The following is a 14,358-nucleotide window of genomic DNA, read 5'->3' on the forward strand; positions in this document are numbered from 1 at the left end:
ATACCACTGTTGGTCGTTTTGAGTAACTTAGGATTTAATTTTCGGCCTATTTCCTCTTTTGTGTGCTTGTCCCGCTCCACAATCCCCATTCAGTCCTTTTTTCTAGTTGAAACAGTTCAGGGCCGGCTGTGGTCGTTTGGTTTTAATTGGAAACTGTCTCTTTAAATTTTGAGGAAATCTGTGCGCATGCGAAGTAGAACCCTCCGAGGGTGGGGCTGGGGTGCCCACTAGCTCAGGCACCCCTATAGTGACCAGAATGGAGGTGCGCAGACAGCAAGGGACCAATGAACAGATACCAAAAAAAAAGAATGTCCACACTTTTATCTCAGCGGTTCTGCCAGGCGTCTGTGGCCGCTCTGATCCTTCCCCCACGTGGTCTCACCCAAGATGGCGGCTCCTGGATCAGCCAAGCATCCTGGACTAGAAAGCAATAGATTTCTTGCTTCTGCCACAAATTCCCCCAGCTGTGAGCCTTCCAACCTTCTAAGTATTCCTTTTTATGTGGTTCAGCGTTCTGGGACCATCCCCTGAACCTGCTTGGTCGGGTATTCTGTGTTGTTGTTGGCGGAGCTCTCTGCTATACGTCCACCCGATCCACCATCTTGTTTGTTCCTCGAGAATCTGCATCTTGTTGTAGAATACTTAAGTCCTGCAGCCTTAACGTCTCACAGCAAGAATCTTCATTTCAAGAAATCTCTTTGTGTTTTCCCTAAAGCTTAAGTTCACCTTTTTCATACTGTGATTTCTGAGAGCGTTTTGGTGCAGCCAGTGTATGCTGTTAATTGTTCTTGGTCATTGGCTCCTTGGCCCCTCACATAGTTCTAGCTTCTCTGAGCACTGGCTGATGGGTGAGAACGCTATTTGTCTGCTTGGATTCCCCTGTTTTCTGCAGAAGGAGGCATATCACACTCACCTAGCCCTCCTGTACCTGGAGGAGGTACTGCAGCAGAGACCCAGCGCCAACGGCAAGGGTGCAGAAGCAGCCACCACACAGGCAAAACTGAGAAGTCTGCTCCAGAAATCCGACTTGTACAGAGTCCACTTGCTAATAGGTGAGCATCATTTCACTCTTCTCTCCATGTCTTAAGTTTCTGCCAGAGGCGGTGGGAGCAGGCATAAACAGTTGGGGTTAGTTTCACTTACCTCTTTGAACTACATTGGCCCTCATGGTGGGGTTGGGTGATGCTCTCTCATGCTTCCACCCTCAGATTGTTGTTGTTGTTAAGTACTATGGAGTCAGTTCCGACTCATAGTGACCCTACACAGGGTTTCCGAGGCTGTAAATCTGTACGGGAGCAGAAAGCCTTCTCTTTCTCCCGCAGAACGGCTAGTAGTTTTGAACTGCCGACCTTGAGGTTAGCAGCCCGATTCGTAAACACGACGCTACCAGAGCTCCTCGGATTAGAGCCTCTAAACTAGTGAAATAAAAACTGTCTTGGTAGTTGTGTGACTTTTGGAGTATTTATTGACCATACTTTCATTTAAATTTCTTTGTTCAATTGGTTGTGGGTTTCTATTTTTCTATTTTAAAAGATATGTGTTGTAAATATATAAGTAACAGGACACTTACATTCCCACAGTCTTCACACGTACAGTTCAGTGGCAATAACTTCATTATTTGGTTTTAAAGAGCTGGTGTCATAGTTTCTTTGGATAATTGCAGTATTTGACCAATGGCTTGGCCAGTTAGCCCTGGCCCCCAGCTGCCTGTTCTTGGGCTCCTCAAGGCTTGGAGTCTCTAGAGCTTTAAACGAAGGTAGAGCAGATATTTTGAAATAGGAAATTCTGGGTTTTATTTCTTCTGGGTTACAGAGATTGCAATTTTGTATTTTGTGTAAATTGCCACAAAGACTCACATTTACTTGGGATGGGTAGAATTAACTGATGTCTTCTACATTTGACAGCATGGAGTTTTGCACTCGCATTTTCTGGGATTAGTAACATGTTTTTCTTTAATGCTATTTATCATCATTTTAAAAATAATTGCTAACTTAAAAATTTGCATAGTTTAGAAAACGTAGTATGTATAGTGATACTTAATTTCCATAAAAACCATGGGAAGTAAGTTCTGTTCCTACCCCACTTTTACAGGAGAGTAAAGGGAAGCACGAAGAGGTTGCCTGTCTCCCTCCGGGTCCCTCAGCAGTAGAGCCAGGACTTGAGCTTGGGGTTTGAGTATTTCATATGAGGGGTCGGTGCCCATGCTAAGCTATTTGTTAAATATTTTTTAATATCCCAGGTCTGTATCATATATGTTTACAAATATTTTTATAAAAATTGCATGCTTATCATGGATTTGTTGGTCAGGATTTTCATTCAGCTAGCCTTTCTGAGCATGTGATGCATTCATTAGACACTATGTGAGGGGGATATAAAGGTTTGGTTCTTGTCCTCAAGAGTCTCATAGTTTAATGGACATGCAGATAAGGGCTGATAAAAGTGGTACATTGGGCTGAGGGAGAAGCAATCTCTGCCTTGAAGTTACTCGTCAGAGTTACAGTTTGAATAATCAAGAAGGAAAAATCTGGGTTTGCAGATCAGACCGGGGAGCTTGTAGAAAATGGAGATGTTTCCCAAGGCATCGTGTAAAGAGCACTAGAAGCTAGAGTAAACTCCCCGCCCTTTGCTGGTAAGGTGACTTGGGAGTGTATGAGACTGGAGTTTGTGATAATGATTCTTGCCCAGCCTGTACTTTCAGGGTGGCTCTGAGAATCACAAATGGATAAAGATGATAGATGTGAAAAGTGTCAATCACTGTGTAAGTGCAATGCCATGACTCTCTTTTCTTCACCACTAATACAGCATGAATTGATTACATAAGGTAGCCACTTGGTCGTTATTTATTGACATTTCACTGAGGGGATGACTGTGATTCATATTGTGGCTTCTTGTGTCTAGTGTATGGGTAACACATTGTAGACCCCTTTGCTACAAAACTAGTGACGTCTGGTTTGTGCTTCAGAATGGAAGGGCAACTGGGATGCCTCAGTGGGGCCAAGCTTGAATGCAAACTGCCAGTAGTTTGAGTGTGAATCTTGGTCTCTGCAATAGGAGTTGGCCTTAGAATCTAACTCTGTAGGAAGAAGAACTCTTACATTGCATTCCTGTTTTACAAATCGGTGATGAGGTGCAAAGGAACTTTATAGCAAGACACAGGCAACCCAGGGCAGGGCCTTTGGGGTGTGTCATTTTCTTTATAACCTGGACTCTTAAATTGTAGGAGAAACAAAACCCTTAGAATAATGTAGGTATGAATTTTAAAAAACAGGAGCCCGTATTCTTTTCAACAAAATGCATTTTAAATAGGAGTAAGGGGGTTTGGCACACTTTTTGGAGGGACGTGGAATTTGTCTTGTTTTCAATGGAAATAGTGCCCTTTTCCTCTAAACAAAAGATACTGTTTGAGGGAAATAAGAATACTGATGGGTTAATTGGAGGCCTGGAACTGCAAAGGGTTCCTTCCACTGAGGTCTTCTGGGCGAGGTGTCACTAGTTTTCGTCATCCTCTAAGAAGTGGAGAAGATACTCATGCTGAGACCCGAATGTACTTACAGCGAGTGTCTGTGTCCTGCTTTATTAATGCCCAGAGTCAAAGTTTGAAGACACACAAAAATCTTGTCTTAGTCATCTGGGTGGCAGTGTTTAGCAATGTCCAGGTAACCAAGTTTGTTCTGCCTTTCCTAGAGACAAAAGCACAGGCAGGCAGGCTGTGTTGGACTGGCTTGCCAAGTGGTCCTTGTGTGTTGTTAAACAGGGAGTTCTGTTTCACAGATAAAATCCAGGGCACTGGGCTGCACATGGAGAGCGCCATCTTGCACGGAAAGCTGGAGGAGCATGACAAGGCCCTGCACATCCTCGTCCACGAGCTGAAGGACTTCTCCGCAGCCAAGGACTACTGCCTATGGAGCTCCGAGGGCAGGGACCATCCCTACCGGCAGCGGCTCTTCCACATGCTGCTCACTATTTACCTCAGCGCGGGCCCCTCTGACTGTGAGCTGGTGGTGGCCACCGTGGACCTCCTTAATCACCACGCCACAGAATTTGATGCTGCCCAAGTTTTGCAGCTACTGCCTGACACCTGGTCAGTCCAGCTCCTCTGTCCTTTCCTCATGGGAGCCATGAGGCATAGCATCCACACCAAGAGGATGACCCAGGTGGCTCTTGGCTTGGCCAAATCAGAAAACGTAATCTACAGATGTGATAAGGTGAGTGTTTGGCCCTTTTGGACAAGGAAGACTTTTTAACTTGGAAAAACAAATGTCGATTGTTTTCTTCTATGACTTAAATAACTCACGTTCTTGATTCGAGTCAGTTCTAGCAGCTGAGGTATATGTGGGTAGAGTCAAAAACTGGGCTGGCAGGTATATGTTTTCTCCCAGTTCAGACACTGATGATCAAGAAAGGGGTATTGGAAAGGCTAAGGGAAGGATGTTGTTATTGTGTGCTGTCGAGTAATTCTGACATAGCTACCCTATATGACAGAGTAGAATTGTCTCATAGTGTTTTCTTGGCTGTAATCTTTAAAGAAGCAGATCAGTGGGTTTTGGTTCTCCCACAAAGCACCTGGTGGGTTTGAACTGCTGACTTTTCCATTAGGAGGAAGCACTTAACCACTGCACCACCAGGGCTCCTTCATCTGAACCAGTAGCACAGACGGAGTGCATAGTACGCGCCAGCAGCTTTTTCGGCACGTTTCTTGCCTGGTAGAGTTCCATCATCACAGCGGTTTCATGCACTGTCTGCTATTCCCATTTCCACTTCACAGCAGAGGAAACTGAGGCACGGAGAAGTCATACATTAGTAAATAGAAGAGTGATGATGTACATTTATGACCACTTCACAACTTCACATTCTTGGTCCCTAAGCATTACCTTCCTTCTGGAGAATTTTGCATGACTAGTAAGTGACCTCACCAAAGCCCACACTAGAATCCGATCACATTATTCTCCCACTGCAAAACATTATTAACTTCTCATTGCCTGGAACATAGAGTCTCCACTCCTTGTTGTTAGGTGCCGTCGATTCAGTTCTGATTCATAGCATCCCTACACACACCAGAATCCTCTCAGTTGCGCACATTGATGCTACCACTGTGTCAGTCTGTCTCATTGGGGGTCTTCCTCCTTTTTTCTGATCCTCCACTTTACCAAGCATGATGTCCTTCTCCAAGAACTGGGCCCTCCTGATAACATGTCTGAAGCATGTGACACGAACTCTCACCATCATCTCACAACTACTAGATTTTGGATTCCTTTAGCACAGGAGAGTTCATTCATTCATCTCAGTATCCTTAGGGCTCAGCCTGGTACATGGAAGGCATTTCATAAATGTTTGCTGAATGACTGATGAAACTGTTGGGTGCATGATAAACTCACCAAGTTGTTACTTGTTAACTTGTAAAACTTAAGCCCTATTTTCAGATAGGGCAATGATGTAATTATAGCTCACTGTTGTCAGTTTGTTTACTAGGGCCAGTCAGGAATGTGCCAGTCATTAGCCATATGACTTGGGCTGAGTCTCCTATCTTTTCAAATAAGAGGGCCAGGGAATTAGATGATTTATATGATACCATTCATGAATTCATTACAGGCCTTGCTTAAAAATAACAGAGCTCAGGGAAGGATTGGGGAGAAGATCTTGGGTAGAAATTTAAGCAATATCTGTCTTGTTCAGGCAAACAATAATTACCTTTCTAAAATAAGAAAGCAGTCCTGTAGGTTTTTTATTTCTCGTGGCGCTGCGGGCACTGGGACTGCACAGTCAGCTTGAACCATAAGGTTGGTGGTTCAAGTTCACCAGTGCTCATTGGAAACCCTATACAGAGTCGCTATGGATTGGAACCAACTTGATGGGACTTAACAACAACAGCTACTAAGGAGTGGAGCCCTGGTGCTGCAGTGGTTAAGCACTGGGCTACTGACTGAAGGGTTAGCAGTTTGGACCTACCATGCACTCAGTAGAAGGAAGATGTGGCAGTCTGCTTCCATAAAGAGGACAGGCTTGGAAACCCTGTGGGCACTTCTACCCTGTCCTGTAGTCTCACTACAAGGTGAACTCCATCTGAAGGCAGTGGGCTTGGGTTAGTTACCAAGGAGGGTTTTGCTTATTCTCACCTGAAAATGCTTGTTCAGTTCTGTTTCAAGAAGCTGATATTAAAGCGATCCTCATCAGTAACAATCTAGAGTTGTTGTTGTTAAGTGCTGTGAAGTTGGTTCTCCCTTGGAATGGCTGGCGGGCTTGAATCACAGACCCTGTGGTTCACAGTCCAGTGCTTATTATATGGAGCCACTGGGCTCCCATCTACAGAATAGGGATGGTCAACTGGAAAATACTTAAACTATTGCTATACGTGACACAATTCTTGATCTTTTACAGATGAAGTTAAAAGGAAACTCCGTTTGGCTCTCAGACAAAAAGCTTTGCCAGATGTGCCAAAATCCCTTTTGTGAGCCCGTGTTTGTTAGATACCCAAATGGTGGTCTTGTTCACACCCACTGCGCTGCAAGCAGACACACGAACCCGAACTCACCCAGTCCTGGCAACCGGACTTGAAACAAGCCCCACTGAGGTGGCAAGGGTAAGCTCCGAGCTCTTCACCACACCTGCTGGACACAGAGCCCAGGGAGCAGCTACGCTTCATGTCAGCCTGCAAGAAGGAGTCACATCCTGGGTGCTGGCAGGCTTCAGGCAATGTGAAACAGGGATTCTTAACTGCTGACCACTTGATAAGAATGTAAGTGGGAAATACCTTAAAATACCGACATACTTGTAGAGATGTTCCACACTTGTCCAGGCACATAGTAAAAAAAGTCTCCCTTGATAAACAAATGAGCCTTTGCCGTGCTATCCAGGCACTTTGGACTCCCATCACCCTGGAACCCCTCTATCTGTAGACACACATTTGCACTGAAAACATTTTGTTTCCTTGTGGCATGGACATGCAGCCTCTGTCCCTGGGGATGGGCCAGGGTGCAGAACCTTGCAGTGGGTAGGTTTCACTGGACATGCCTTTACTTCCTGTGTCTCCACATGCTCCATCCGTGCGCTCAGCCATGTGTTGAGTCCTTGTCTGCGCCCCAGGACTACATACATAGTGCGCTCTCCCTATGCCCTCAGAGAGGGTGACCTGAAGGGCGTGTCTCTGTTCTGTTCTTTCTTCCCATTCATCCCTCAGTCCTGAAAAGATTCTTCCTATTTACCCAAGCACTCACTTTTGGGTAAGTCTGTGTACTTCCCGCTGCATAGCAACTGAAGACCTATTAGATTAGGCCTGCCAGAGAAGAGCTGTTTGCACCATTTTGAATACGATAGCAGTGTCAGGAACAGTGGGGTGGCCAAGGACCCAGCTGTATATCATACCATCTAATGATTTGAAACCTGTGACTAACACCCAAACCAAAGCAAACCGCTGCTCGTAGTGATCTTGTAGGACAGAGTAGAACTACCCTGTAGGGTTTCTAAGACTAAATCTTTCCAGAAGTCGACTGCCACCTCTTTCTCCCAGAGTGACTGGCGGGCTCCAGCCGCTGATCTTTGGCTTAGCAGCCGAGTGCTTTAACCACCACGCCACCAGAACTCCTTTATGATTGACACATTTGACTCAAAATTTTTATTTGGACTTCAATCGTACTTGTATGTTTTCTCCTGTTGGGAAAAATCCACCTGTCATAGTCATTAGAAATTCTTTTCTTACTAAAATGTACCTCCTCTTCAGAACTTGGGAAATTAAAAGGGAAATAGCGATGAGCACAAATGAAGCTGTGTTTCCACAGAGGCCTGTGCTAGCCCCACACACCCAACAGCGCAGGAATGGCGAAGCTGCCTCAACACAAGTGACGACGGAGAAGCTGTCGTTCCCCACCCACCCCCCGCTCTTCTGAGCACCATTACAGGGAAACACAGACTGCTGGACCTCACCGTGCTGTGCACGCCTGCTCTTAAGTTTATTGATTACAGAAATACGCCTCTCATTCGTCCTAACAGGTTGGGAATCCGTTCCGTGTTTCTGTACAACATTGCTGATGAGCTGAAGCTGTTATTTCACTGCCCTCTTTCGAATTTATTCATTGTGATTGTTGATTCTATTACGACCAGTAGAGAAGTTAGAGCCTCTACTGGACTGCTTAGGAAAGAAGCATTAGCTTGTGTGTGTGACAAGTGATGACCCGAAAAACACCCTCTCTTCTTCAGCCTAAATCTTAGGTGAGGTGAAAAGCTCATTCCCCTTCTTTGAAAAAATAAAAAAAATGATGGTCAGTGTTTTATTTTCCTCTTGTGACTCTCAGTGGTCCAAGAAGCAAAGCATCCATACATGGCTTGGGGGCACGGGCACCATTCTTTTCTGTGACTCCATTCCCTAAAGAATAGATGATTGAAGGCTTCTCCTTGTGGCTCAGCTGTATGCTGTGTGAATTGGTGTGTATTCGAAGGCTGGTTTTACAACCAGGGGTGCCGCTGTTACAGCGCAATCCTGGAAGAATATCACGTACGTTACTGCTAACAACTTATGAATTTGAGTTCCCATTCCTCAAAGAACAAATTACCTTTTTTATGCAACTTGGCACTTCTAAAAGCTGTTTCTCTAGACATACAATGGGTAAAAGCTCAAAAAAGCCGTGTGACTGCTCCTTCTTAACTTGAGGACACCATTTTTCTGTGAACATCGATCATTGCTTGGAAGTGTCTGCCATCTTCTGGAACAGTAAAAGACTGGCTCTCCATCTACACTGCTTTCTTGAACCCAAGCAGAATTCTGTCGCAATGTGCAGAAATGGTCTCCTGTGTAAAACTCCAGACTCTTTCGATAACCTTTCTCTAACTTCCACAAAGCCCTTTTCTCAAATAATATTTTTAAAAAGAAACACATGGTTCTTTCTAACAGGCCTGCTGTTTTGTGACTGTGCCCTTGAATAAAGCAATTAGAATCATCACTCAGCCCCCTCTCGCCTCCTTAGGTTCAGTGCAGCCATTCTAGTTAAAACAGCATGAAGTAAACTCAGTTTACATTAATGTTCTGTGGGCAATGGTATTTAATTTTATGACCTGTTTATCTGCTGTTGCCTATCAAGTATTAATGTAAAAGTGTCATGTAGGCTACAGAGCTTTGGATCTGCACTCTGCCGCAGAGCTCTTGCTGAATGCTGTATAGAATGTGCTCGCTGACTTCCAGTTTGGAGGGAGGCACTGGGGGTTGCAGTTCCCCCACAGTTAAATTGATGCCTGTGATCCAGTTAGGGTAGCCTTCGCTTTGTGCTTGCTCTCCCCTATGGAAACCTGTGCCCTTGCAACTTTATTCTTTGCTCCTGATTGAGTCCCATATACACATAATGTACAAATGTAAACTTGTTGATTTTATTAAAATGCTTTTAATTCTTCATTCTTTCTGTACTTTTTCCACCTCCCTTTTTAAAAAATAAAAGCGAAGTGTGGATTTCCACTCACATGGCACCTACATGGCAATCTTAAGATGTACAAGGGGGCTTCACAGATTTCCAGGCAAAATGGAATAGATAATGGAAGTATTCAATTAAGATTTTGACATCCCTCATATAATGTGGTGGTGGTGGTGGCGGTGGCGGTGTGCCGTGGAGTCGTTCCGACTTATAGTGACCCTGTGTAGGGTTTCCAAGGCTGTGAATCTTTACAGAAGCAGAAAGCTTCATCTTTCTCCCATGGTGTGGATGGTAGATTTGAACTACTAACCTTTTGGTTAGCAGCTCAGTTCGTAATCCACTACGCTACCCTTAAATAAAGGAGTGTAGTGGTTATGAATCGGGCTGCGAACCTTAAGGTCAGCAGTTTGAAACTACCAGCCGCTCAATGGGAGAAAGAGGAGGCTTTCTGCTCCCGTAAAGATTTACAGCCTCAGAAACCCTGTACAGGGTCCCTATGGGTTGGAACTGACTCGACGGCACTTAACAACAACAACAACCCTTAAATAAGGCTGTTGCTCTTGGGTTTCTAACTCTGAACATATACTCAAGGAAGGTATTGATTTTTCAGCTCACCTTTAAATTTTACTCTATTCCCTAGTACCTTGTTCTTTTTTTTTTTTTCCTTTTAAAAAAAAATTTTTTTTTGAGAATTATGCAATAGTTTACATGGGAGAACATTAGTTTTACATTCATCCTATCATATATCATTTCATTGCCATGGCTACAATCCCCTCCATGCATCATCAGCCAACCAAAGGATATACACTACAAGCCTGCCTCCTATCCGTCAGCACACAGCCCCTCTCCCTCTATGGGTCTAGAGCCCCCAGCCATTCCATCTCTCCAGGTCATCATCTCTGCCTCCATCTCAGGCATCACTGCTTCTCTGGGTAGGGTCCCGCTCTCCACTCTTCTCCCTTGATGGTCCCAGGGACCTCCGCTCCTAGACTGAAGAGTTAATCACTCCTCTCCTTGCTACAAAACATCTACCTTTACATTTCCAACCCTCACAAGCAGTCCTGATAATAATTATTCACTATATCACAAGAGACCCATCTGCATTTCATTTCATCAGCCCCGCCTAGACAGACTGGATACTACTCAGCCTAGTACCTTGTTCTTATCAGGTCTTTGAGAAAACCTTACTGAAGGGATTTCCACGGTACTTTCACCAGTTCTTTCATTCTAGGTGCCATGTTGTTAGGTGCCTTTGAGTCCGTTCTCAACTCATGGGACAGATTAGAGCTGCTCATAGAGTTTTCTTTTTGTTCATAGGTTTCTAGGTTGTAATTTTAATGGGAGCAGAACTTTTCCAGTGGAGGGGCTGAGTGGATTCAAACTGTCAGCCTGTTGTTAGCAGCCAAGCACTTAGCCATCATGCCACCAGGGCTCCTTGGTGCAGAATGTACCTAGCCTTGAGAGAAAGCTGACCTAACACATGAGCACTCCCTGAAGAGTCTCTTATGCGTGTTCCGTGTGCATGTGTGTGGGGGGGATAATTTGGGCTGGACAGTAGAAGTCATCCTATCTCACACTGAAGAAGCCAGGGCACCAGGTGTTTTGGTGACTGCAGGTTTCTTGTCTGGTGTTTTTACCAACTAAAAGCTCAAGGAAAAACCTAAAACCTGGAGTCTTCCAGTACAGTTCACTGTACTCAAACAGTAGTGTTACTGTCATAAAAAAAAAACCGTAACAGCGCTGTTCATATCCATTTCTCGTTTCTGTATCAGTGAGAACCTGAGAAGGGGCTGAGAATGTGACACAAAGGAAGAAGACACGGCCAAGAGAAGAGGGCTGTAAATTGATGTCCTAATGTGCCTGTCTGAGGAGGCGAAGGCTGCAAAGACTGGCGTCTGACTAAGTTACATGGGCTGTGACTTGTATTAGGAGTAATTAGATATTAACTAACACCCCATTTGTTCTTAACACATCTGCCAACCTTAGCGTTTGAAATAAAAATGTACAAGAATCCAGACCATATGGACTAGAGACCCTTTCACCTTCTCAAAAAGCTAAATGGCTGGAGCGCCATCTAAAAGCTTGTTAACACGCTGTTCAGAGATAAGCACTTGAATTAATGAAGCCTGATTTTCTTTAGCTTGCAACGGAGGAAGGGAAACAAATAGCTGTAATTCAGTCTGCAGTCCACAGAGTCGTAAATTAGTTAAATGAGATCACATGGCCAGAGGGATTAGAAAGTAACTCAACTGAATGTGGGGAAAACCTGGGTCTCATCAGATTCTAACATTCAGCTGGAGCCCTGGACCATATTTCTTTCCCAGATATAACATGCATAAGAGGCCCATAAGACGTTATTGTACCAGGGGGTTGTACAGTTCACACAAGAAGTGTAACACACAAGTTATTTACCTAAAAAGTATGGTAATCTCACCCTCCACGTGGGTGGTTTCATCCACTATCCAGAGGTGGAGCTGAGTAGTATCTGAGACCCCTTCAGGTGCAATCCCTTTGTTCCAAGTAAGGCTAACAGGAAGCGGCCAGGTGTGGGAATGGTCTCAGCCTTTGATGCCAAATTCTGCCGAGTAGGGTCTGGGGCCTCTCAGCACTTATTCCACCCAGAATGAGAACTCTGTAGCACCCTCATCAAGGTGTCTGAGCACTTTCAGAAGATCAACTCAGTACTCTTTAGTAAGTCCTGGTGTAGTGCTGGTGTAGTGCAAAGTTGGTTTGAATCGCAAGGTCGGTGGTTCAAGCTCACCAGCTGCTCCTCAGAAACCCTATACAGTCTCGTTATGAGTCGGAACCAACTCAACAGCACTTAACAACAACAACAACAACAATGATAAGAAAAATGCCTCAATGTAAATATACCCAGCTGGGTCCAGCTCTGTCATCCCTTAGAAGGTTTTCAGTCTCTTCCTGTTTCCTTCGGAGCCTTCTGCTCTTGGCTAAGAATCCCTTTGCCTTTTCTCATGCATTCTGACTTCCTCAAGGCCTTATCATTATGGTCATCCTTCTCTAGAGAATGTTTTCCCATTTGTCTCACTTGAAATACCAGTTTTCCTTTTCAAATTCCACTTGAGTCAGACAAAGCTGGCAAAGTAAATACCCAATCTGATCTCAACAGAAACGTGAGCTAAGGCAACACAGGATGTTTTCATCATCTCTGCCCATCTGAGTCATTGCAGCCTCTGTCTCTGTCTTCTCGCCCACACACATTTGTAATTTACCCCAAGCCACTGAGATGCACAATAGAATTAGAGTGGGCAGGCTGCCCTGCTCCCTCACTTAGACCTCTGCAGACAGATAGCACATTGGAATCAAATGTGTTGGCGTTGCTTTGGTTCCCACTCATATTGACCCTGCGTAGGATATTCGAGGCTGTGCGTCTTTACAGGAGCAGAAAGCCTCATCTTTCACCCACAGAGCGACAGGTAGATTCTAACTACTGACCTTGTAATTAGCAGCCCAGCTCAAAATCCACTATGCTACCAGGGCTTCTTAAGGAGCTCTGTTAGCGTAGTGGTTACGAATCGAGCTGCGAACCGCAAGGTCAACAGTTCGAAACTACTAGCTGCTCTGCGGGAGAAAGATGAGGGAGGTGTTCTGCTCCCCAAAAGATAAACAGCCACGGAAACCCTATGCAGGGTCGCTATGAGTCGGAACCGACTCCACGGCACACAACAACAACAACACCAGGGCTTCTTATAGTGAAATATAAGTGTACCAAATCTATTTCTGAATTGTTTCTAATGCATTACTGACAACAAATTAAGTTCATAAATAAATACAGCCAGAGATGCTAGACATTAGCTTTCTTGAGAATCAGAATACAAGAAAGTATTTCCTTGGTTGTTGTACAAGATAAAATAATGCACATCTCAAAAGGAGTTTTATTTCTTTGGCTTCAGTTCAATATATAAATACTTACATATTTATTTTCTTTACATGAATAAGCAAAGAAAATTTTGTTAAAATTTATTAAATTATTACTGAGTATTACATAAATTTCATAGCCTTTTTTTCCATGGATGTTGGTCATTACCATTTTTTATGTTCTTAAAATAACTTCATTACCAAAAGTGCACATTCATGAACTACATGCATATACGTATTTTATTTATAATTCAAAATAAAACCTAGGATTCGGATTCATAGGGACTCTACAGAAAAGTAGAGCTGCCTTTTAGGATTTCCAAGGCTAAACCAGGATGGCCTGACTTCGTCTCTCATACTTTAGACATATTATCAAGAGGGACCAGTCCCTAGAGAAGAAGATCATGTTTGGTAAAGTATAGGATGGGTAACAGCAGCAGCAATGGGCTCATTGTGATTGTGAGGTTGGTGCAGGACCGGGCAATGTTTCATTCTGTTGTGCTATGAATCCATACTGACAGTGGCACAAAACAACAATGGATCTTTACAGGAATACATAGACTCATCTTCCTTTGAGTGGTTGAGGGGTTTGAACCACTGACTTTGTGGTTAGCAGTCCAGTACTTAACACACTGTACCAACAATAAGATTTGCTACTATATACATTCATACCGACAAGTAGAGGAGTCCTGGTATGGCACTGTGGGTTAATGCACCAGACTGCAAAGCCATTTAAACTGCAGAGGTTGGCAATTCAAGCTCACCAGCTGCTCCTTGGAAACCCTATACAGGATTGCTATGGGTTGGAACCTACTTGAGGGCACTTAACAACAACAACAACATCAACAAGTAAAATATATCCCTGTTTCAGCCCATCTGAGTCATCCATATATTGTCCTAATCCCTGCCATTGAATTAAAAAACAAACATTGTCTCATGAATGGTCTATCATATAGGACCTTGAAAGTGGGTTTAAAATTAGCACAGGGTCTTTGTCACCATGATATAACACTTGTTCATCTGCAAAGATATGTGTTAAATGAATTCATAAACAGAACCAGACTCTCTGAAAAAGAGATCAGAGCTG

The 14,358-nt window shown here is 44.0% G+C and overlaps 1 protein-coding gene across 1 annotated transcript in view; it reads left to right on the plus strand.

The window, feature by feature from the left end:
* TGFBRAP1 (transforming growth factor, beta receptor associated protein 1) overlaps positions 1 to 6,552 on the plus strand; it is a 46,605-nt gene extending 40,053 nt beyond the window's left edge. The window contains exons 9-11 of the mRNA XM_006872438.1: positions 893 to 1,052; positions 3,772 to 4,205; positions 6,376 to 6,552. Coding sequence (XP_006872500.1) covers positions 893 to 1,052; positions 3,772 to 4,205; positions 6,376 to 6,552 — 771 coding nt within the window. The remainder of the gene's footprint in view (positions 1 to 892; positions 1,053 to 3,771; positions 4,206 to 6,375) is intronic.
* The last annotated feature ends 7,806 nt before the right edge of the window (positions 6,553 to 14,358 follow it).

Source organism: Chrysochloris asiatica, unplaced genomic scaffold (genome assembly GCF_000296735.1).
Source record: "Chrysochloris asiatica unplaced genomic scaffold, ChrAsi1.0 scaffold00197, whole genome shotgun sequence".
In the NCBI taxonomy this organism is placed as follows: Eukaryota; Metazoa; Chordata; class Mammalia; order Afrosoricida; family Chrysochloridae; genus Chrysochloris; species Chrysochloris asiatica.